The sequence below is a fragment of the Hypoxylon fragiforme genome, assembly GCF_022984875.1.
Source record: "Hypoxylon fragiforme strain CBS 206.31 chromosome Unknown GGS25scaffold_10, whole genome shotgun sequence".
In the NCBI taxonomy this organism is placed as follows: domain Eukaryota; kingdom Fungi; phylum Ascomycota; class Sordariomycetes; order Xylariales; family Hypoxylaceae; genus Hypoxylon; species Hypoxylon fragiforme.
The window spans coordinates 2,152,704-2,176,860 of NW_026054765.1; the positions used below are offsets into that span (position 1 = coordinate 2,152,704).

At 47.6% G+C, this 24,157-nt stretch overlaps 5 protein-coding genes across 5 annotated transcripts; 1 reads left to right on the forward strand and 4 right to left on the reverse strand.

The window, feature by feature from the left end:
- The first annotated feature begins 1,692 nt into the window (after positions 1–1,692).
- Positions 1,693–7,262, forward strand: GGS25DRAFT_511619 (uncharacterized protein). Its single transcript, XM_049262730.1, has 4 exons — positions 1,693–2,891; positions 2,950–2,989; positions 3,200–4,231; positions 4,291–7,262. Exons 1-4 carry the CDS (start codon positions 1,824–1,826, stop codon positions 6,918–6,920), a joined length of 4,770 nt encoding a protein of 1,589 aa, XP_049112569.1. The 5' UTR covers positions 1,693–1,823; the 3' UTR covers positions 6,921–7,262.
- Positions 7,263–8,775: 1,513 nt separating this feature from the next.
- On the reverse strand, positions 8,776–11,028 carry GGS25DRAFT_516262 (uncharacterized protein; the record flags this gene model as incomplete). The annotated part of the gene is made up of 2 exons (XM_049263178.1): positions 8,776–10,912; positions 10,973–11,028. The coding sequence occupies 2 exons, from the start codon at positions 11,026–11,028 to the stop codon at positions 8,776–8,778; spliced, it is 2,193 nt and encodes a 730-aa protein (XP_049112570.1).
- Positions 11,029–12,975: 1,947 nt separating this feature from the next.
- Positions 12,976–13,979, reverse strand: GGS25DRAFT_526539 (uncharacterized protein; the record flags this gene model as incomplete). Its single annotated transcript, XM_049265008.1, has 4 exons — positions 12,976–12,990; positions 13,047–13,375; positions 13,448–13,588; positions 13,649–13,979. 4 exons carry the CDS (start codon positions 13,977–13,979, stop codon positions 12,976–12,978), a joined length of 816 nt encoding a protein of 271 aa, XP_049112571.1.
- Positions 13,980–18,924: 4,945 nt separating this feature from the next.
- GGS25DRAFT_511634 (uncharacterized protein) lies at positions 18,925–20,028 on the reverse strand. Its single transcript, XM_049262731.1, has 2 exons — positions 19,371–20,028; positions 18,925–19,261 (listed from the first exon to the last, which is right to left on the reverse strand). The coding sequence occupies exons 1-2, from the start codon at positions 19,755–19,757 to the stop codon at positions 18,959–18,961; spliced, it is 690 nt and encodes a 229-aa protein (XP_049112572.1). The 5' UTR covers positions 19,758–20,028; the 3' UTR covers positions 18,925–18,958.
- Positions 20,029–21,730: 1,702 nt separating this feature from the next.
- Positions 21,731–23,763, reverse strand: GGS25DRAFT_516263 (FAD-binding domain-containing protein; the record flags this gene model as incomplete). The annotated part of the gene is made up of 3 exons (XM_049263179.1): positions 21,731–22,677; positions 22,750–23,141; positions 23,216–23,763. The coding sequence occupies 3 exons, from the start codon at positions 23,761–23,763 to the stop codon at positions 21,731–21,733; spliced, it is 1,887 nt and encodes a 628-aa protein (XP_049112573.1).
- Between the last annotated feature and the right edge of the window lie 394 nt (positions 23,764–24,157).

Below are 24,157 nucleotides of genomic sequence, written 5' to 3' on the forward strand. Positions count from 1 at the left end.
AATGGTCAGGGTTTAACTCTAATAAGGTGGACCATGGCCTTACCTCGCAGGCCTTGTCCCAATCGCACGTACATCCATGGATATGTAGGTCAGGCTGTGAATTAGAGATCTCTCAGCAGTCCTGCGGGGTACATCACGGTGCTCTATAGAATTACATGCATCCATGATGTACCTACATAGGTAGATGTATTAGAAGATGTATTAGGTAGTCTACATACATAATGGATCACTGTGCATCGATGATATGCTTTAATGCTACTTAAATATAGATGCCGACTATTATGTACGTAATAATTGAATTGATTTCTCATTCTGAACATTTGAACTTCAACTTGTAACAATAGTACCTACACATTCATATGCACCTACCTAATATATAGCTAGTTAACGCTTACTCCATTTTAATGCCGGGCGTCTCATGCGTCATAAGTCTTAGCTTTCGGTACATCAGTCCCTAGCAACTCCATGTCACAAGTCCCTATCCTATACAAAACCAGGCTGTCTTTCCTAAAATATTATTAGCGTATGTATGTAGTATTTCCAACCAGCATGAACATGTTTGTGATAGATATTTATTCATCCACCCAATCAATAATTTTCCCCGAGCAACTTCATGGAGTATATGGGACTCAAATAATGAATAATGCGATTTTACCTGAACGTCAACTCTCTCTACAGAGTCTACACTAGGGCTGTCACTTTCTATTCTTATACAAGACCCCTTACATTCCTGCCGCCCACCCGTCTTACTGCATATCCCTAGTATTATCTTAGCTCTCACTTTAATGCATCCTACTACGTTGAACTACGCTATATAATATATATGTAGTAGGCTCATAGGTAGTGTAGGTATACTACCTAGGTAGGTTCTATGCGTACCTATATCCGAAGGTTACACTGAGCCAGGCAGCAGACAGACAGGCAAGGTTGAAAGGGTTGCGTACCTAAATTTACCTAGTACTAAGTAACTAGGTAGATATCAATTGATATCGGCAGGAGCACTTCAGACAGTAGGGAAGGATTGACTGTATACCTAGTATAGTAGGGGTGGTGTGGGGAAATAATAGTACATACATAGGTACCTACCTAGGTTAGTAGGGTAGTACATAGTTATATGTATGACTAAACCAAATCAATATTGCTGAGGCTCATGTAGAAGGAGGGAGCAGTATGTATGCACCAGCTGACGACTGACCCCATGATGCCTGTCCTCGCTTCTTTTCCCACTTCGTTCAACCTTGCGATGTGACTTGTATATACCATCCACCCAAAAACTAAAACAAATTGAAAATATTATTCCTCAGCTAACCTTTAGCGACCTTTAAATCATCTGACTTGAAATAGAGCAACGCCGTGTTGAAAGCACATGGAGGATAACCGGGCTGTATGGGGATTGTCTCCAGCCACTGGGTCAGGCTGGCCTAAGGAATACGTCCCTGTCTGAGCATACCGCGTACCTCAACTCTGTCGCCTCCCTACCTGGGTAGGTATATATATGCTTTCATTGCTGACGTCTATTGTCACGCGCGGCATCCATTATTGTGAATTCTTACCCACCTTCGTAAGGAGAGGCACACGCTTTCCCCAAGTACATCTCAGGCCTACACACCCCGCCATACAACAGAAAAGGTAATAATACCTACCTCGACGCCCTCGCTTCGCTCATAAGCAAGCATGGTAAGTTGATACCTATTTTTATCCTTTTTTTATTTTATCAGTTCCTTAGATACTATGTATCTGGGACGAGTTGGTGCCTTTGCGATATCTCATCTTGGCTACCCACCACAGTATTGCCATTGTTATCAACGGATGGGTGCTTTAAGATGCGATTTGTTCGCTTTTGGCAATGCTCCCTGATTCGTTTTTTGAGGATACACTTAATTCAGCAGTGGACGACTATATTCCCGTCTACAAACATGGGAAGTTTGCTGACCTCGGCTCCTTCACAGGGCTCGATCAATAAACAGATCTCCCGCTACGAGACGACAGCTGTATATACCCATCCCGATGCTAAAGTCGATATCGTCCTTGTTCATGGTTTGAATGGTGACCCGCAGAAAACATGGACGGCCAAAAATGGCGTTTTCTGGCCGACCGACCTGCTTCCCACCTCTCTGAGAGACGCTCGCGCAAATGTTCTCGTGTACGGATATAACGCCGATGTATATTCGAAGAAGCACGGGTCCAACCCGAGCGACAACTTCATATATATGCACGCACAAACATTAGTGACGTCACTCACGCATTACCGGAAAGATGAGATGTCGTCTCAAAATCCCATCATATGGGTGTGTCACAGCTTAGGCGGGATACTTGTGAAGCGCGCGCTGTTGTACTCGAACGATTTGAGAGCCTCGCAACATGAGGACTACCGATCTATATATGTCACTACGTACGGCATGGTCTTCCTCGGCACGCCACATACAGGCTCTGATGTGGCAGCGTGGGGAACTATGCTGCAGTCGATGTCAGACGCTGTGGTGCCTAAAACCTTCTTTCAGTCGGAATCAGTACTTCTGAGAACGCTGAAGAGAGACAATGAGACGTTACAAAATATTAATAGTCATTTTCTCGACATATATCAGCGATTTAAGATACTTATGGCGCACGAGAATCACAAGACGGATTTAAAGGGAACTAGGGCACTCATAGTCGATGCAAACTCCGCGGGCCCACAGCTGCCAGGTGTGACGTACTACGCCATTGAAGCGACACACTCTGGTATGTGCAAGTTTGAGAGCAGGAATGCACCAGGTTACAGGACTGTGGCTACGGCTATTCGGGAATGGGTCGTAGATGCACCCGACGTTATCGCTACCCGGTGGAGGGTAGAAGAAGACGAGAAGTTGGCGAGGGCAAAACACGAAATAGCAGAAAGGATGAAACCATGGGTATGTTGTTCCCTGAAGGCCGGGCTCTCACAAGAATGGCTCATCTAACTCTTCGCAGCTTGACTCGCAGCGCCTCCAACAGGTTGGCCAAGGATCCAGTAGGTTACCAGCTTTGCCTTTTTTAGAAAGCAGCTCAGACCGTTCTCAAGATCGGTCCCTAGGGGGCTCTTTATTTGAGAATGTTCAACTTCCTTTTGAGATAGAAGAGATTGACGATCATTCAAGAGATCGTTCACGTGATCACTCACAGGATAAAATTAGACGCTGATGTACAAGGAGTTGTGGCTGATTGTTATTTTTTTCTATAGTTCCTCAGCAGCATAATGAGACTACATTACCCCTATCCCAAGATCCCACGAAGATCGATCATCAATCTAGACCGCTTATTACCGCTCCCGAAACACCCAATCAGGGGCCGGAAGAGGAATTCTTTCCGTCACAGCAATCTAAGTCGGATGATGAGCCATCTCAGGAGCCTATATTCGTCAAACCGACGGTATTCCGACCTAACACGTACTTTAAAGGTCGAGATAAAGAGTTGAAACTGCTGCACAAGATGCTGATGGACCGCAAAAGGAGATCGGTAGGCACCTCCTCAGTCCTAATCCAGAGCATGCCCGGTGGTGGTAAGACTCATCTAGCACGCCATTATGTCTTTAAACACAGATACGACTACCCGGGTGGCATTTTCTGGATTCGAGCAAAGTCACTAGAGGAAATAGACTATGGTTATTGGGATATCGCTAAGACGGTGGGCCTAAGTGAGGTGGCTTATCCGGGTCAAAGTGGGTTTAGTGATACTCGTAGGATGGTTAAGGCTGTTCAAGCATGGTTGAGTAGCAACGACAACTGGCTGCTAGTCCTAGACGGCATTCACTTCGACCATCCCGATCTCCAACACTACATACCATTTACTAGGAATACTAGCATCATCTACACATCGACGGAGCGAACGCCGGGCGAAGACTACCAATTTGATAACCCCCAGGTCATGGCGTTGGATTCATTGAGTTTACAGGAGGCTCGGGAATTGCTTTTCGATGAGATGGGAAAGAAACGACCATATACACAGGATGATTTGAAACGCGCAGAGGAGCTGGTCGATTTAATGGATCGGCTACCCCTTATGATTCATGTCGCAGCGCTGCACCTGAAGGCCACCAAAGAACCTCTTGCAAAATACTTGAGATCGTACCGAAGTCGTCCGAAGGTGGGGAAGTTGCCAGCCTACCGCGCGGTTCGTGAACAACTTGAGCATAGAGGAGCCAGTGCTGCGCTCAATTTGATGTCTCTGCTCTCTTTCTTTGGTCCACACATCCCGGTCGAAATGATAGTACTAGGTGAGTTCTTTTTTAAGGATGGCCAGGACTCTGCTTTTACGTGCTAACGACTATCTTAGGCGCCAGAGCTTTGGACAAAAGGACACCGGTTAGATCAGCGGATCTCGAAACACGGAGGAACTCGTTAAACAACACGTTCAAGATACTTATTTCATTTGCCCTCGTGGAGAGGAACGAAGTTAACGAGGCCTTCTCGGCGGCTAGTACACGTAGCACGCGTAGTGTTGACATGGGCCAAGACAGCCTCGATATTCTGAGAATTCACGGGATTGTTCAGGCTTTCTTCGTCGATGTCCTTGCTGAGGAGAAGCAAGCGCATTTCTGGCTGGAACGCGCAACTTGTGTCTTTTGTAAAGCTTTCGATGTGAGCGACAGCAGAGTTAATCAAGATTTTCGGACGGGAGTACCGGAAGACTTTAGAAGATTCCGGATTCATGGGGAACGACTACTAGCTCACCTCGGGCGCTTCGAGAGAAGATATCCCGAGCTGAAGCAGTGTCGAGAACTAGTAGAATCACGTTTGAGTACTATTGATAAGCGGATCGATCAGCTCACCAAGAGGATTACGGAGGTCTCTAGTCAGGGATCTGCAGCGGCGATCTTGTCGGTATTTGAGCGGAACAACAGTTTATCTGAAGGAGATTCGGAGACGCCTCCGAGTAACAATAGCATAGCTGAACCCTACATGCTATATGACGAATTCTCGCCATTGGAGTCACCTGCTATTTACGATCCCATCAACGCAAACCCTTACCACTGGCACGTTACTTACCCATACGGTATACCTTACGACGACACAGATTATTCCAGAACAGTTACGCCGCAACCAGCACCGACGGAAGTCTTCGAGTCGATGACTATGCCAGACGATGACGAGATTACGCGTGAGGTATTTGGGCCTCATCATCGGACTATCAAAAGGCACTCCACACGACGTTACCGTGACCATGCTGGTTCTTGGAGAGCCGCCTCACAGATTCTCAGCGATCCCCGTGTTAGTATCAGCCGCGAGACAGCAAAGGGTATCATCAATGCAGGAACAATTCCAGAGGAATCCAAGCCACGTTCTTCCAGCGATAGCCTAACGTCAGAAGCGACCCAAGCGCAATTGAACCTTGATCGTATCAATAGGGGACGGTCACCTTCGTTCCCACAGGCGAGCTTAGAGGGCAACATTGATGCTATCAGTGACACTAGTACGATCGTACGCCCGAGACTTACGGCAGGTAGACCATCTTATGCTGATGCCAAGGCCGAGGCTGCTGTCGGAGATGATTATCCTGTCTCAGTAACGTTTTCCAGTCCGGCACCGTCGCCCAACTATGCTATGGCAACGATTTTGAAACGTAAAGAGAATGATCGTTCTGTATCGCTCGAAGGCCTTGCTCCCGTGAAAATCTCCAGCCCCCTAGCCGCAGCTCCACTCACCACTACATCTCCCCCATCACCTAGCCCGCCAACGACGCAACTACCTGTATTGTCGGAAGGTGAGGGAAGTGGGCATGTTTTTAAGCCGCCTTCACGGCCAAATTCAACTTCTTCCAGACACCCTTCGAGGCCATCTTCGGTGCCTTTGTCTAAATCTGTACGATCTAGCCCATCGCATGCAACGGGTCCTTTCGCGCCACCCCCTCTCCCGATCGAAGTCAATACAACTAGTAGTTTGCGCTCACCTCCGCTAAATACTCATTTGGATACAAGCAATCGACTGCCACAACAACTCATTGATAGGAATGTCGAATATGCATCTCTAGCTCATTCACTGCCATCAATCCGATCCCAATCTAATCCGCCATACCTACGTGCAGCGCCTAGTCTCCCCGAAACTCTCACCACCTTGGATCACCCACCACCGTGGGCGGTAGCTCCTAATCTGCAGTCACAAGGGTACACTAGCCAGCCAATGTCACGAGATCCGAGCCACCAATCAAGCCATAGTCACGGCTCAAATAGCTCACTACCTCGCAATGGATCACCTCTAGCCCGAATCTCATCGTCGTCTGGCTCACAGATAATGCAGAGACCTCACTCGCGCCGCCCTAGTATGGTTGAGACAGAGCCTAGCCCGAAACTTAACGGACTCGAGCTAGAACCCCTTGACACCAGCTACTCGCTATACGGCGAGTCCGCTCGGGGTCGCAGACGCACTGCCTCAGGCACTTTGCCGTATCCTTCGACTCCGGTTTCATCAAATTTCATATCTCGGTTCCGGTCTATGAGACGGGACAGTGGCAGTCGTCGCCATAAGTCGGCTAGTGGACGCCTTATTAGTCTGACTCGCGGTTCGAGGAATCATACGAGCCCAGACCTGGAAGCGGCGGCCGGAGGCGAAGCTATGTCGCGGTCTGGATCTGGATCTGGCGGGATTCGCCTCATAGATGGCACAGTCGTGGAATTTGGATCCCCGCCCCTTGGGAGCCAGCCACCGACAAATTTGAGCCAAGTTACTGTCGCCGCCGGCGGTGACGGTGCTGGTGCTAACGCTAGTCGAACTAATAGCATGAGCCCGCCAACTGCCACGAGCCCCCCTACCCATGGATTATCTAGATTTAGCCCCCATCGCCTCAACGGAAAGAGGGAAGGAAGGAGGAGGACCGGAAGTGACAAGGTGGAAAACCGCACCGCCGCTTCTACCCCCACCCCCGCTATAGGCCTTGGGATTCAAGAGCCACCACGACGATCGACCTGAAGTCTTTCATGTGAATAAATACTTCTGTTTCTGTATATACATACATGTTGCTTTTAGGGCAGGAAAAGTCTGTAACATTACATCAACTGTGTTCATTCGTTACCAGGGTTGGATGGATTGCACCTATCTACCTACATATAGGTATTAAGGAGGAGAGAGAATGTGGACAGCTAGCTGTACTTGACTTGGTTGACACCATCAGGTACATATGGCATATAATTTGGCATCGCATCGCATCGCATCATAGGTACCGGATCGCATATATACCTACCTAGGTAACTAGTAGTATCAAATAAAAAATAACATGCATCGTAGGTTAGGTTAGGTTAGGTTAGGTTAGGTCGGGAAAGGGAAAAGAAACGAAGAAAAGAAAAGATAAACTACCTAGGCTAGGCACCTGGCAGGCTCCTAGGTTAGGTAGGTAGGTAGGTAGGTACTTTGGGTACTTTGGGTACCTACCTATTTAGTGCGTATTTGCTTCGTCGTTTGGGATTTGCTTCGTTGTACCTATGGGGGGATAGGATAGGGGAGAAGGGGAGAAGGGGGGGGATACAGTAAATACATCTTAGCTTACATAGGTACCTAGGACTTGGGAGAGATTGTAGAGATTGCCATAGAATAGCTACCTACCTACCTAACCTAGGTAGATATAGGTAGATAGATAGTAAAACTGTTAACGCCATCTCTAGGTACATACATATAATAAATCATGAAGCGTGACTTCTTAGGTTGGTTCCTTTTATTAACTGGTCGTCATGCTAGTACTACGTAGTACGAGCCACATAAGAGAGTGGGTGAGTGGGTGGGTGGGTGGGTGATAATACCTACCTACCTACCTACCTACCTAGGTACTACTACTCACTCGACAAGAAGAAATCCAAAGTTGGCAATACCACATACGCAAACACGCACATAACTATATCTTCTCTCTCTCTCTCTCGTCATCAATGTTTGTTATACGTTAGATGCTTAGGTTAGGTAGGTAGGTAGGTAGGTACCTACATATGTACTCCAAGAGGGAGATCTCAGATGCCAATGGATTAGGTACCTAGGTCAGTATTATACCATACAAATAAATCACAAATCACAAACCACGATCAAGCAATCAACCAAGAACCGAATCACCAAAAAACCAAGTCATAAGAAGAAAGAAAGAAAGAAAGAAAAAAAAATTGTACCGACAACCACGTCTCCCATCCCCCAACTACAGCAAAGCACAGCGCTTCGCTGCGGCAGGGAAGGGAGGGCAAATGGTCAATTCGCTTTAAAAAAAAGCCGAACCAACCCTAGCCCCCACCCGTGATAGAGTATATCACCCTCCTGGGATTGTCGGCGCGTATTCTCATTACCGAGAAATACGTTGGGGGCGCTTGAGCCTCCCTCTCCTCCTCCCTTCCCACCCTATCCTTTCCCTAGAAGAAAGAGGGAGACAGAGAGAGAGAGAGAGAGAGAAGAAGGGGGGGGACAGCGCAGCCCAGGTTTAATGTACCGCGTAGGTTACAGAGCTTCAAGGAAGGATCTCGCCTTGTGCTCCACCTTACCGCGCGGAAATGGGGATGGGAATAGGTAGGTAGGGACATGAATTCATGGTGGCAATAAGCCATTGAGAGGGTAGGGGACATGGAACAGAGAGAAAACCAAAGGAAGAAAAAAAATGATATCATCAAATGGTTGATCCTTCGTGTTTTTTGCTACTTGCCTGCCAAGAAGGAAGTCCTTTGAGAAACTTGGGCATCCTAGTGTGTTTGTTCAAGGTTAGCACGGGGTATCGTACATAGCATAGTTTCCCAACCCTCATTAAGTCTTTAATTTGTGATAGAAAGCCCTAAGTGATCTTGGGGAGAAGGAAAGAAGGCTACGAATCGAAGATGACCTTCTTCCGACCTCTTCCTCTACCATTATCCAGGGCATCCAACTCGCGGTCGATTTCCATTATATCCAGCATTTCGACCTCGACGTCTCTCTCATCCTCCTGGTCCTGTTGTTCGGCATCAGCTGCAGCGTTTAAGCTGTCAGCAAATGCAAAGCCGGATCTCGGTCTCGTAGGCAGATGTAGAGGTCTTTGTTCAGATTCTGTCTGCGTCGAAAAACTATTTATCGGTGATCCACTGAACAACCCCTCCATGCCTGGCCTTGAAAGCTTCCTTCGGGGACCGACAGATAGGTTGTAAGCAATGCTGCCGGGCTGCTCTGGTCGAGGATAGACAACAATGGCGCTATTCTCTTTTTGTCCACTTAATCTCTTTCGCCGGCCTATGACACCACCAATTTTGGTGCCAACAACGGTTTCACTCTCTCGAACGACAACTAGCCTTGTCTCACCACAAACCACCAGTTCACAAGGCAGCCCTTCATTGCCTGATGGGTTGGCATCGACATTATCAACAAAGCGAACAATGGCACCAAGATTGGTGCAACGTTCACCCATCAACCCAACACTTAAATCGTTGAGACGGACCATTCGTGTCGGTTGCGCTCCACTGAAAAGGTTGACGCCACCACCCACGCCTTTACGTATCTGTGCATCCCAGAATTTTAGAACCCCAGGAATAATGAAGACGTGCTCGGCACCTCCAATCCATAAAGCAACACTTTCATCGGATGTCGTGGTCGAGCTTGCTGGCAGAGACGTCACTACAATGCCGCCTTTTACTGACGCTAGGCGTTCGGGTCCGTTCGGGGTCGCCAAAGCGTCACGTCGGGAATGAGGAGTCATGGGGACAAAATCAGAACCGCCACCAGAAGTGCGTGAAGAAGCGGGGTTTCGCAAAGGACTTGTCCCCTCAACGTAGCCAGATACGTTAAATTCTGTCAATGCGTCGCCGCGAATACCAGAACCAGCTTTACCAAAGAGCGCAGGACCCTGTGGAGATAGGCCATCAATATCCCAAATGCCCCACTGTCCATCGCCAAGGAGAGCAAAAATGGCTCGACCGTGGGCGATCCAAGATGCCGCCAGTATGGGTTTTCGTGTCGAGGAAGGTCGAGAAAAGGGGGCGTAGAATGTGATAAGCCAGGAACCTTGGGAGGGGAAAGGGCCCTCGGACAGATCCTCAGGAGGCATCGAGGCAAGCGCACAGTCGTATATCCTGACACCATCGGGTGAAGCATTGCATAGTAGTTGGGTCGAGTGGGTGGGGTTAAAAGAGATGGATGTGAGAGGTTTGGGTAGATATTCAGTCTGGAATGGTTGGATACGGCGGCCAACCTTGGATGCGTCTTCCAGCGGTACATCCCATAGTCGTAGAATGCCAGAAGCTTCACGAGATTGAGCAGCTACGATCACTCGTGGCAAGGAGCTGGATTCGGGGCGCGATCGGTCGTTCGATTTGCTACGCTCGAGCACAGCCTTGGATCTGATGAGAGACATGGCCAATCCATCACTAGGTCGAATCTGGCCTTCAAGAGGAGTCGTGGTCTCACCCCACTTGCCGTTGCCAACTCTACCGGCCAGTAGACTCTCTTGCAATTCAGCCCGAGCTTTGCTTTGTGGTGATGGAGGCACTAGAGGCAGTGTGATGAGGAAAAGATCACGATTAGCACATGAGGCAGCAAAGACCATCTTCTCCTTCAGGATATCAGCGCCTCCCCAAGCTGCGTCTTCGGCCGTGCATGGTGTTAAGGGTAGCGCAGCAAGATGGAGTACAGCCGTGCCAAATTCAAGATCGAGGGTTTGAACGATTTCGGGATAGGGAGATTCATCATCGGAGAAATCCTCAAATTCAGGATTGTCAACAAATACGCCCTTTCCGATCAGCGCAGTATCCTCATCATCAGAATCAATGATCATAACGACATCAGCAGCAGGCTTTCCATTCGGTTTAGTATTGGAGCCGCGCTCAGATTCCTTAGCACCGTCGGTCTTGAACTTCCGACCCCCGCGCCATAATATTGTTATACCGTTCTCGTGGCCGTAGATTATGATGGTAGCGCCCTGTGGCGATAAAACAGGGTAGGTTTGAACGGCGTGGATACGATGGGTGAGGTTATACCTGCGAAGAAAACGAGGTTAGAAGAATGCTAGAAGCATACCCGGAAATATCCCTACATACGTATATTGAGTATTCTGGGCGGTCCGGCGGACACGAGGTGCCGTGGTGGGAGCCATACTGGTGACTTGTAGGAATAGCTTCAGACGAAGCCAGTCCTTGCACCTTAGTCAAAATACCCAGGTAAGTAGAGAATTAGGCCAATAGGAAACCTCTTGAGCATTCAAAACATTATAAAATGCTTAAATACAACCAAGCGCAGTTGTATGATTGAGGTTTGGTGAGTGTTCGTAAGGTCGCGTGAAGATGGAAGGGATGAAGAATTGAATTTGTTGTTGTTGGAATGACGTTAAAGTTTATTGAACTTTGGACGTGCAGTCGCGTTCTTACTATTAGCGTACCTACCGTACAATACCTACATAGTACTAGCGCCCTTGTACGTACCTAGTATCTGAGGTTACACAGCATGTAGGTATTCAATATTATCATTTTTGGCACGCAACATTGAACCTCAACATTTCAACGTCAAATGAAGCCTCGCAATTGCCATGCCACTATTCCAAAATCTTGACAAAGAAAACGTGTTGAAATATAAAGCTATGACCACATACCTGTACAAACATTCTACCTAGTATTAGTACCTAGTATTACATACATAGTACGCATTTACCTATATGTACTATGTCTGTATTAATATAGGCATGTTAGCAGGCTGGTACATGAGTGAGATGACGTTTATTACATAAGGATCTTCACTTATGTAAAACCATTTAATCAACAACATGCTGATCAGAAAAGGCATGAAAGAAAGAGGAAATAATAGAAATAGCCAACCTAGATAGTTATAAGAAAAGACCTCAGAAACATGAAACACCTTCCCTTACACTACTATGTATATACCAACTAAATACCTCAAGGCTAAATACACTGGCGTCATCATAGGTAGGCAATTATCCTCGGTTATTACTATCGTCATAGGCCACCCTAGCAACTCCAACTTGAGAACAACATTCGCAGGGTGGATGTTCATTCAAGCGGTTTCAGACCCCGACGATCGCGGCGTTATACTCCCACGGCCACTGATGGGGTCCAGCCGATCACTGTATTGGCGCTCGGCCTACCCGTGCTAAATTCATTATTTGTCTATCAATTAACATACATACCTACTTCCCTAGGCACCTAGTCATCCAACCTTATATTGAATATGCCATGATGTAGTAGTATATTAGAGATAGATCGTCAGAAAGTACCGAAGCAAATGCATACCTACCTACTTACCTATAGGTAATGTATCGTACAATTCAGTGCCTACAGTCTACTCATGTGTAATACCCCAAATTAAACGTAGCTAAGCAGCAATTACCGGGTAAGATTTCGTCCAAGTCATAAGCTGGGTCATCATAGTCAAAGTACATACTCAGGTAAGGGTGCACTTTTTAGTTACTAAAAAGACATATGGGAATTCCAATGAACAACTAGCCATTTCGGACTATCTGAATAATGTACAGCAAAGTCCCCTTAATGACCACCACCGCAATGCCCTAATTCCTCTATCGGTATTCTCCGCGCGCACAACTCAAGTTTGGTATATCCGATCAAATCCCCATGAGGCAAAGGGGAAACACCTTCCGCCTGACTTTTCAATTAACTATCTCACGTAGCGTAGTGGCCAATACGCAGATCATGCCAATGACTGCTTCCACTACACTCTTCCCTCCTTCCCCTTATTCGGCCTGGGCCCTAGTAGATCTCGTGAGAAATTTCTGAAGTTGATGTTGAACTGCAATGTCGTAACATGACCGGTCAACGAGGTGCAAAATAAAAAAGGAGAGGACGGCACAGGAAACCCTTCATTGGTATTTTTCTAAGCCGACTGCCACACCCTATACTGTGGTTGTTGAACTGGCGTTGCTTCCTACAACTCAATTCATTTAACGCCAGGGATCGTCGGGTCCGATCAGTGTCCCAATGACGAATGGCCCCCATGAAACGCCGTCGATGCCAATGTGAATGGAAATGTGCTACAAGCGGAATTCGTTCGTCGTGATAATCTGCGATACGGGCTATCAAGCATTGGTGACCTGTGAGAACTTTGTTAGACCATAGATCCACGTGACCCGCCATCAGCGTTACATACTCTCAGAATCCTCCGCGAGTAATCTTGGTTGTCGGCAATGCTACCATCACTCATTCGTCGGTTCATGACAGGGTCGAGGCGAGAATCAGACATGGATACACCACCGCTGCTACTAGGTGGTTTTCCGCCGCTGATAAATGCATTAACGGCAGCATTGCGACGATGCTCTTCTTCAATTTCGGCGTTTCTCTTGCGACGCATCCAGAAAAAGCCTCCTCCAAGAGCAGCACCTGCAGCCACGACACCGACTACAACACCAGCCGCAATGCCGGCAACATTTGGACTAGAGCCAGAGTCGTCCGCGGATGAAGTAACAGTTTCGACGGTATCTGTAAAGCAGTCAGCAAAAAAAAAGAACCTCACCGATAGAATGTTAGAAATATATATACTGGTCGACTCACCCGAGGTACTAGACGGCCCTCCATTGCTACTTGTCGATGTAGCGCTTGAGCTAGAGCTAGATGAGGTACCAGGTTCATCAGCCTCACCAACGGCCAACATGAGACCGGTATTGTAGACGGTGTATGTGTTGAGACCGCCACCTGGAAGAAGTTAGTTACCTACAGCTGAACCAGAGGGTGGGGGGTAAAAGTGCTACGTACAAGCATCAGTACCGAAACCAGGACACGGCTCGGTACACTTATCGTCAGCGACTAGATCGGCACCATTCGGATATTCGTCACCGCAATAACAATCTTTACGGTTTGAGGCTGCAGCGACCTTGTTCTCATTGCGGCATCTCCTAGTACATTCACCTTGCGTATTGAAATCGATAGTGGCTAGCTTTGTCATCGTTCCTAATGATCCATAGCAACCGTGGACCGTATCTGTACCAGATATAGGCTTCTGAGGCGCCTTCTCCGTGGGATCATCGGCTAAGGTGAAGGAGGCCAAGGCCAGAATGGCCGCGAGCGTGAATTGACGGTGCAACATGGTGTAAAAGGATGCGCGTTGCGTCCGGAATCGAATAAAAGGATACCAAAATCAACGAAGCAAATTTAAGATCCAATTCTCTCAACCCGGTCAACGACTAGAGAGATGGGGATCTTTTCGGTTGTTTAAGATTGAAAAATTCCTCTAGGGAGGGGAGTCGCAATTTCCTTTTGTCGTGTGGTATTTCGTACTATCTTGGATGTCTCGACCAACACTGGGCTCCAGAATTTAGGTATAACGCAGTCTAAATCGTACAGATCAAGACGACGTGCCCTTTGATGACGATTGTTCCTTGCCGATTATACTGTGTCGTAGTCGGGTTAGACGGGATTTCTTTCTTTCTTTCTTTCTTCTCCTTTAAGTTGTTTGTGAGAATGACGTCCACGTGAAAAAGGCGTGGAAACAATGGGCAGCTATAAAAACAATTAAAGTTAGATATATTTTTCTTTGTCCGACCAGTCGTAATGTTTCCCTTAATAGATAGCTTGTTGGAGAGGGTAAGGTAATGTAAAATGAGGTGCGTTGAGTTCAAGCTCGTCGGGGATAACAGTTTGTGACGGATGGTTTCGGCAGTGATATACGAATGAATCGCGATGTTGTATTGTCGAAGTCGATATGTATCAAGGGATATGTTCGTTGTGGTCTTCTTGTTCTTCTTCTTTTACTTACTCTAATTCTTAATTGAATTTGAGGTCGATGTTACGATGACCTTCAGAAAGCGACCTGTGGAGGTGTTTGCGTGAGGGTAAGGTGGGAAAGAATGAAAACCACAAATTCAGAAAAGAGAAAGGAAAAACGAGAGTACACGTCGAGATCAGACGAGGAGGGAAACGAGTGGACTGACTAGCCTGAGTAACTTTGAGGGAGTGTGTGGGAATGGGGTTTGTTTTTGGTGAAAAGGCAGGTCGGGGGGTAATGTCGGAAAGGGAGAAGATGGGAATAGATGGAGGGAGGGAGACACGAGGTAGGTTTGGGGAGAGAGAAGAGAGAGACACAGGCCCAGACAAGGACAAGGGCCCTGGTCGTGCAGTAGAATGTAGGTACTACTTTGTATGTAACTATGTATGTAACTAGGTGTGTACTTGCAGTAACTTTGCACTGGGTTGGACTGGGTTGAATTGGGTGACTAATTCGCCTGCTTATTGGTGGGTGAGTTGGCGGGTGACTTGCTAGTGGTTACATGCGGTACCCGTAGCTATCTGGGCAGTGACTCTTGCCTCTGCAAGTTCCTGCAGTTGCTGCAGTTGCTACCCAGATATGCAGGCAGATGTGCAGACAGAGATGGCAGGATGGCAGGGTGTACCACTGTACCTATGGTACCTAGGCGAGATGGGCGAGATGGGCCAACGGTGGATAGTTAAAAGGAATCAGAAGAATTTGTGGGGATTTAATTCGATAGGCGGCGTTGTCCTCTGCGCTCCTTACCGAAAAAAGTATAGCAAGCGAGAAGATGCGAAATTAAGTCTGACCAGGGGAGGAATTGATGGATGTACTTACGTGTTGTATTGTTGTACATAGTACTATTTCTTTCCTGACACTTGGGCACAGTGTCGATGTACATACATACACACATGTAGTTACATTTTTCAAGTTGTTCAAGTGCTTACAACATTGAATTCCCAATGTTGGCCAAGTCGAAAATATGTAACTATGTTGCGCGCGCTTTTTTTTTTCTTTTTTTCTTTTTTTTTTTTTTCGTTGTTGCGCAACATTGAACAGCCCATTTTTACTTCAAGTTCTACACAAGATGTTTCCCGCCCTTCACCTCCAATTCATCCTTCTATGTAGATGAACTGATTTGTTTCCTACTTCATTTATCCATTAATTGTCCATCACTGCCATTATACACATGTATTATCTATCGATGTGTTTCTATTAGTAGGTTCTTATTCACTCACTCTATCAATGTTGTTTGTTCGCTCGTTTCCAAGGTTAGGCATCTAGCCAATTATTTCCAAGTTTCAATGCATCCCATCTTCAATTCGCCCGGACCCCTTGCAGTAGTTTTTGGGCCATTCAACCTTGAAATTTTAGCCCTTTAAGCACTTTCACACTTAAGGTGCCACTAGCCCCTGCAAACTTCCTAAAGAACTATCATCCACCAATCAGTGGCTCCAAACTGTCGCGTGTGTATCCACCTCCCGTACTTGATTGGCCTTTTAATCAGAATAGGAGCTGTATCCTCGTACAGGCTCCTACCTCTTTCGGGCTTCTTATTCGCGCCACAATGTGTCTGCACAACGCTGTTATCCACGTTATCCTACGCATAACACGATCTACCATGCACAAGCAAGCCAAACTAAGCCAAACCAGTTAAAATCCATGGATTGTCCCAGTAAAGCCGTCCAGCGTTCCTGACGCCGGCTGATTAACCATAAATGTACTATTATGTATTAGATAGATACCTGTTTTTGTACAAGATTCAATGCTAATAAGAGTTTGGTAATGCATATGTAGAACATCAATTTGTATGTACTGTGTCGGCGCAGTCAATTAGGTGCTGACGGATAGTTACAGGTACAGGTATTTTCAATTTGGCCTTTTTTTTTTTTTTTTTTTTTTCCAGAATCTGAGATTTCAGATGCATGAATTGTACAAATGTTTTACTTTTTGCTTTTTACTTTTTATTGATACTTTCGATCCCCTTTTAGGTACATATGATATGTATGCTTGGCCACCCATAATTATTCAAGCTTTATTCATATTCATTCCTAGACGCGACACCCTCATTTAATTGGTAAACTACCCTGTTTGGCACTTAAGCTAGCTGAACTTACACAGATATTAGGTGTGCAGGTACCTAAAGTATCCCAATTTAGGTGTCAACTAATTACCCTAGGTATGATACTCTACTGACAGTAGCTAACTGACAGGCTACTGTACTACCTTAGGTACCCTACATATACTACTAGGTAGTACATAGTGGTCTATACTGAAAATAGTTGCAAAAGAACACAACTTAAAACTGGCGGACGACAATGACGAATCGCAGTCCTAGAATACAAATAAATTCATCCTTAAAACTTTGGATCGGCACCTTAGCATTGCGACGTGCTCTCCTCTTTTTCCTTGCCTATGCACTCAGCTTTGAGTAATGGTAGTTTGCCAAGTCCGACTCGAAACAAGAAAACGTGTTGGCAAACTGATAGAATTAGCTGGAAAAGTGCTAGGTCGGTTGTTTGGGAACACAAGAAGCATCGAATTGCTTCAAAACCTTCCACAGCCAGGTTGGTGTGATGCGCGATGATGTCGTTAGTCCGAACCTTTTTCTCGGCATTTCTCTCATACTAGTTACTTACACATGTGCATCTCAACATTGAAGTGCTTCTCTTCAAAACAAGACTTCAATACCTATCTGGATTCTGGAAAGTCATGTACCATTGTTACGTGTCGTGACCAAGATATTTAGACTGGAGAAACTGACACGAGCTGCAAGTTCAACCAAGTCATCCGAAACAAGACCGAGCGGTTTAAATACCTTTTTCGTCTTTTCCATCTGCGATCAAGTGGCTGAGTGGCTTGCATCTGGCCTACATCTGGCTTGCATGATGGATAAAATCAGGCTGAAGTTTCGGTAACGCTACATAATTACCTATTATGTACAAACGTGCGTGTATGTATTTATATCTTTTACACACATGTGCAGTCGAATTCATCATTTCTTTTAATGAGCTCTCCAAGATGCCACAGCCTTGGTCCTCGTGTTCGGTGCTCTAGGCCCCTTACATCAGACAACCAACCAGCATCGCTTCCAAGGTTATCCTCGATCATGAAGCCATCCGGTGTCAAATATCATGCTTACTATCATAGCAAAAGCTTGCTAGACACTTACAATATCCTCTTCATCCAGTGACATCCACCATATGAAAGTAACTGTATCTTGAGAGACAGCCTTGGAAGAGTACATACTACTAGTAGTACATAGGCAGCTCCTATGTACATAATATGCACATTTACACATACATATTCCAAGTTCCAACACCGATTCTTAAAACAAATCACATATGATAGAACGCTAGGTACTACATCAAGAATAGAAATCCCCCTTTCCCAAAGAGCCCCATCTTACACAGCTGCGTCCAGTAAGCTAGCAAAGTCCACGATCCCAAAATAGCACACTATCATCTTAAATCTGCATAGCAATGGCGTTTTATAGATCTTGAAGGGGTTTTTTTCCCCGAAGCTGTGTTACTCACAACTAGGATGTACGTACATATCTCACTAATACTATAAAGTGCACAGATATGTATATCCAAGGAGTTGCTTACTATGGTAAATACAATATTTGATTATTGTCAGCCTCGAAGAAGGTCGTCTATTACTGCAGGCACCAACCTAGATACATACATAGTCAAGCGAATCTCAACAATTGTACAGTACCAACATTTTTCACTTCTCACAGCCGGGCAATCCCGATCAGTCAATATCTCCTGTTAATGAGCCGATTCCACTATTCATTACACATTTCGAAATATTCTACAATAGGTATATAATCTCCAGACGTCGTTGTGTGAAGTTCTACAGTCGAGTGGACAAGCTGTACATACTATGTTACTAATTGCTTCCATACCTATGTATCAAGTAATTACCTTCTAGACTCACGCTCCAGCCGCCGCCAAGACCCACCATCCCGCCGAATCACCCGGTGTATAATCCTCGGCACTGATCGAAATTGCGAGACTTGTCCAAGATACATAGCTGAAATTCTCCACACGCTCCACTTCGCACGGTGAGTTGTTAAGGAAAGCAGGGGACACATGTGAAGTGGTAAAAGGGGTTCCAAGGTTTGGATATCTGAATATCTTTTCCAGTGTTCCGGAAAAAGAAGACAAGCAACCTCTCGACATAAAAATAGAAGCTAGAAAGGGAAAGAAAAAAACAAGTAGTGAGGCTCAAAAACCTTGGTAATTATATCGTATATTTAATAAGTACCTAACCTAGGTAGGTACCTGCATACGCAACGGCCCAATAATTACTACCTATAGATCCTTCACCGGCGCATCCCCACGGCCCTCACCGTACGTCCGACGCGGTGCCTTCCCAGCGTCCCTATCGGCCTCGAACGCCTTGACCTCCGGGCTGCTCATCAGCTTCACGACATTGTCCGACTGCCACTTCTTGAGCGTCGCCCCGAAGCCCTCGTTAGAGTAGTCCTGGTCGTTCGCCTGGTCCTTGTGGTACTTGACGCGGATGAAGTCGCTGTCGAGGCTCGCTGGGTCGAGCGAGAGGCTGACGAGCGCGTTGATCACGGCCGTCTTGGGAATGATCTTGAAGGTCCATGCCTAGATTATATATGTACATATATATTCACCTATCAGCTTCCGATCCCGAGAGACAGGAGAATAGACTACGCGATTGTAGATTTTTGCAAAAGTGATCAAACTAACTAACCTCTTCATGCCTGAACTGTATCAGATCGCGATCGTTCGTAACGACCTGGTACCCCTGGCTCTGCGCGCTCTTGAACAGCTTCGGCAGCGCGAACCACTGGCCCGCCATCTTGTGGCGGTCGTTCGCGTACACGAACTGGTCGTTGTACACGCAGTCCGCCGTGTACCGCCGCACCCGCTCCACCGTCGGCCGCATCTCGTACAGCGCGATGATGTCGTCGACGAGCGCCTGCCGCGCGGGGGACAGCGGCAGGGATTTGGAGGGGTCCGGCTTGTAGTCCCCGGTGAGGTGCGTCTGCCGCACTTCGAAGTGCTCGCCGGGCAGTGATGCGTCTGAAGGGAAGTTCGTCTTGTCGCTGCCGGTTGGTGGGGGGTTGGGTGATGCCATTTTTTTTTTTTTACTCGTTGGTGCTCGAGTGGGTGGATATAACTATGGGTATGTATGAAAATGCACACATTTGACGGCCAAGTCCAAGTCCAAGTCTAGCTATTTTCTATGTCTCAAACAAGCCATATCCTACAGATTCGGCGCAGAAGTGTATGACGTAGTAGCCGCACATAGATGACAGGTTGATCTGTGAAACGAGAAACCTGCCTAACATAATTCATGAATAACTATTGTTCGTCCTGTTCAATCCTTTAGGCATTGTTCGTGTTGGAGCCGATGATGATGACAATGATTCATGTAACTAAATGGCCACCCCCTTTAATTTGCCCTTAGTCATCTTACCCCTTTAACTATTGCTTACATATCTAAATCCCCCGAGTTTAAGTCCGAAAGAATCCACTGATCCTCAGTTTGCACACTTAAGATTTCCTTGAACATATATTCTGCTACATACTTGCTATAAGGATGCATTGAGGCAAATTAGTAAGTGTTGCAGTACAACTGCAACCAAGAAGAAGGAAGAGGAAAGGAAGAAAGCTTGCTTTATTCCTAACTACGATGGCGGAGTGCCAATATATGGCCATAAGGGCCATATGGCTCTAGTGGAGCCTAAAGGTGCCTGAGGCACCTGCAACAGTAAGTGTCTAAAGAACGAACCACAAGCCAGAGGTCTCTTGCCCCCAGAGACGCTGTTGATGGACGTATTACTACACAATTTTTAATAATGCAGACTTCCAATCATGAATACATCAATACTAAGTAGGTACCTACCCATCACGCACATAGCAAGGCTCAAAAAAAAACACACACACTCGAAACCAAACTCCCAAAGTTTAGTTTACCTGCCTAGGTACCTAACAGACCGTCAACCACGGTCTCGCAGTCCAGCTGAACGGGGTAACCGCAGCCCACCTCCCCCGGTTCGCACGCAGAGACCTCGGCGCGGCAGCGCAACCCCGCGAAATGGATCGCCGAGAGGGTCCATCTGGAACGGTGAGGGTTGTTGTCGCCAGGAGGGCGAGGCTGCAGATTCTGGCCATGGTTGCGGGAGAGAGGGGACTTGCAGGAAGAAGTGTTTAGAGGATGGGTCTGTATTTTGCTAGCTATATGAAGCCATACCTAATGTCTCGTTACTTGATGTCGGTGGCTTGTTACAATTCCATCTGGATCATCAAAACTGTAGACTGTGCCAGAGCTCTTCGCTTCAAAAGCGCAGGCCGAATGTAGGATATTGTCCGGGGCTTGGCCAAAGAGACTGTCTACGACTACACTCTAGACATGATTATAGCGTTTACCTTAGGTAGGTTAGTAGGTCAAAAGTACGTTGATGCAGGTTTGCCCCATAGCGATCAAGGCAGGTATGTTATCAGATATGCATCAGTCACCAGCTTGTTCTAGTATTACTGCAAACCTTAGCTTGAAGCTTCTCGCTCAAAGTGAATTCAAATTCGATTGGGAATAAAACTTACTTGTCGGGGAAAGGGCGAAAAGATCCAAATAGAAGGCTTCGTTCGCTATGACTTCGAAGTATTCTAACCTCTGCTACGTGAGGAATAGGGGGGTTTCATTGGTTTTCAGCTGAAATAGCGATTACCCTTTCCATTGGGCTATAAAAACAGAGAGATCGCCAGACGTCAGTACTTAATTCTTGATCTGCCCACCTCTTATGAATAGTTAGGTACCTACGTACTGAAACGAAATGTTCGAATGATAGCCTATTTGGATGCGCCCCCCTTTTCGTGGTCGGCTATAACACTCACGGGCAACATAGTACATACACCTTATGCTTTTTCAGTATCTTTCATTAAGTAGATATTCATCATTCTTCACTGACAGTCAAGACATCTACGATTCCGATAATATCATACACTTGGCAATCTGTGCCTCCCCAGGCCCTCTACACCACGAAACCTCACCAGTCCTTTCCACTTAACCACTCTCGCTCTGCCTAACACCTGACCCCTACCTGATATCTACCCCACCCGACACAACCTCCCATTCTGCGACATCGCATACCCATCCACCGCCCTGACCTCCCACCCCTCACTCCCCACCGTCGTCGGCGCCCAGAACACGCCCCACGGATCCCGCGCCCGCTTGATCCCTAGCAGGCGCGGGTAATTCGTCCCATAGAACGCCTGCTGCCAGTCGGGCTCCCCGGGGTCCCCCTCATTCATGTACGACCCGGCGTCGGGCGACACCTCGCGCAGCAGGTCCATGTATCCCTGCATCGTGGCGTCGCGCGCGCTCGACTGCGCGGGCGCCATGTCCATGAGCATCGCGTGCATGCGGTTGCTGCGCCAGGCGGGGTTGACGGCGGCGTCGCGGCCGGGCCAGCCCGCCACCTCCGCCGTCGGCGAAGTCAGCGTGCCGTGGAAGTAGAAGTCGTGCTCCAAGCCGCCCTCCGTCGCCGCGCGGATCGCCCGCATCGTGCGCGTCCACAGCGCGTCGTCGTCCCAGTTCGCGCGCGGCAGCAGCCGTGACCGGTACCGCGTGTTGCCTGGGGCGGGCCCGCTCGCTCCGCTGCCGCCCGGCGAGTTGTAGACGCCGGTGAAGAGCGAGGTCGGGTTCGTGAGGTTGATGCCGAGGCGCTGCTGCAGGTCGTCGTAGAGGGGCTGCATGAAGGCGACGACCTCGTCGCGGGTGAAGTCGGAGAACTGCGAGCTCGTGGTGAATCGGAACCCGTTGTTTTCTTGCGGATAGATGTAGCTGAAGCCGAAACCGCCAACGTCGAGGATACTAGCAGCGAATCTGTAGTATGCACTGACACCCTGCCAGAATGTATCGGCGTCCGTGACCGTACCTGGGGGCGGCGTGGTCGCATTGGAAGGGTTGGCCAGAATAAGATTGAGCGAAGATGACGTTTGTCTTATTGGCGGATATGCCTTATAGATGATGGAGGTAACTATACCGTAAGTAGCTGGAGACCTTGTTAGCCAAAAAAAAAAAAATACTTTATCTACGCCAAGTCTTGGGAGAAGTGAAATCGTACCTCCACCGCCGCCCCGGATGGCATAGAACAAGTCTGTGTTAGTGAATGGATCGGCGGTAACAAATCTCCCAGCAGCAGTTACGACTCCGAGAGAAAGCACTTGGTCGACCCCCAGGCCAACCTTGGAGGTGATGGTGGTGTGGCCTCCCGAGCTCATCCAACCACCGGCGCCCCCTACTGTAGAACACCCAGGCGAGACTACCGAAATGTTATGTTCTGCCATGAAGTTATGCTCTTCCCACGACTCAACGCCGGCTCCAAATTGAACAGCCATGCCACTGTATGGGCCGATCGTATACGAAGGGAGAAACTCCATCTCCTTGAGGTGATGCGTCCAGACGCTAATGGATCCTGCTCCCAGGGACCTTCCGCCAAAGTCATGTCCGGTATTCCTGTCGCATACTGTTAGTGCATCGGCCACCTGGAAGTCAGGAGTGATCATCACAACAACATGAGTTCACCTTACTTGATAACGAGCCGAATCTGCTTGTTTCTGGCGAAGTTAACTGCCGCCTGGATATGTTTCACGTTCGTAACGTTGACCACATACTCAGGAAACCCTCCTCGAGTGCAGTTGCCCTGGGGGTCCGAAGAGATCATGCATGTCTGGCCTTGAGGCCATTCTGTCAGTGAAGTGAGTGGCTGGTCTAGCCAGTAATGCGAAGCCGACGTGTTGCTAATGAGAAACTGACACTGCTCCGGGTTGAAATCAGGCCCCGAGTAACAAACGGCGGCTGGCGGTTTCGGCTGTAAGAGGGCGCCATCGAGAGTGTCGTTTAGCTGAGCCCACTCTGTCTCAGACGGCCAACCTTGGTCGCCTGGGAAGACTTTACAGCTGGGGAAGTCAATACCCTCTAGGGAGGCTATGTCTTCATCTCCAAAGTCTAAGGCGGAGAAATCACTGATGTCCTCTGGAGTGAGCTGAACGGAGTCGGACGGGAGGGCACGAATCCTGGGATCTTGGGCCCTCGCGAGCACTATGCTTAGGCAAAGGAGAGGCAGGTTCTGCTTCATGATACCGAACGCTTTCTTTCGCCTACTCTTCCCTGGAGACTCTTCTGGAGAGCTTTCTTGGCTGGCAAAGGAGCCTATGTATATAATACTTGGGAAGGTACATGCTGTGTGGCCTAGACTTTTTCGTTGGCCAATTTTCTGCATTACCAAATCACCGAACCACCGTGGAATGGACTAATTACTCATTGTTAGTCATGCAGAACAGGCCCAGAGGTTCGTCACAGGGCCATCTTAGAAGCCTGGATTGTTGGTAATCCACAAGCCACCCCTTCGTCGGGATGGCGGGCTAGATCCTGACATGTGCTAGGTATCAACCTAACGGTTACTATCCATCTGCATCCTGAGATTGGGAACTATGTACATTACAACTATAGACACATGTTGCCGTAGTCAG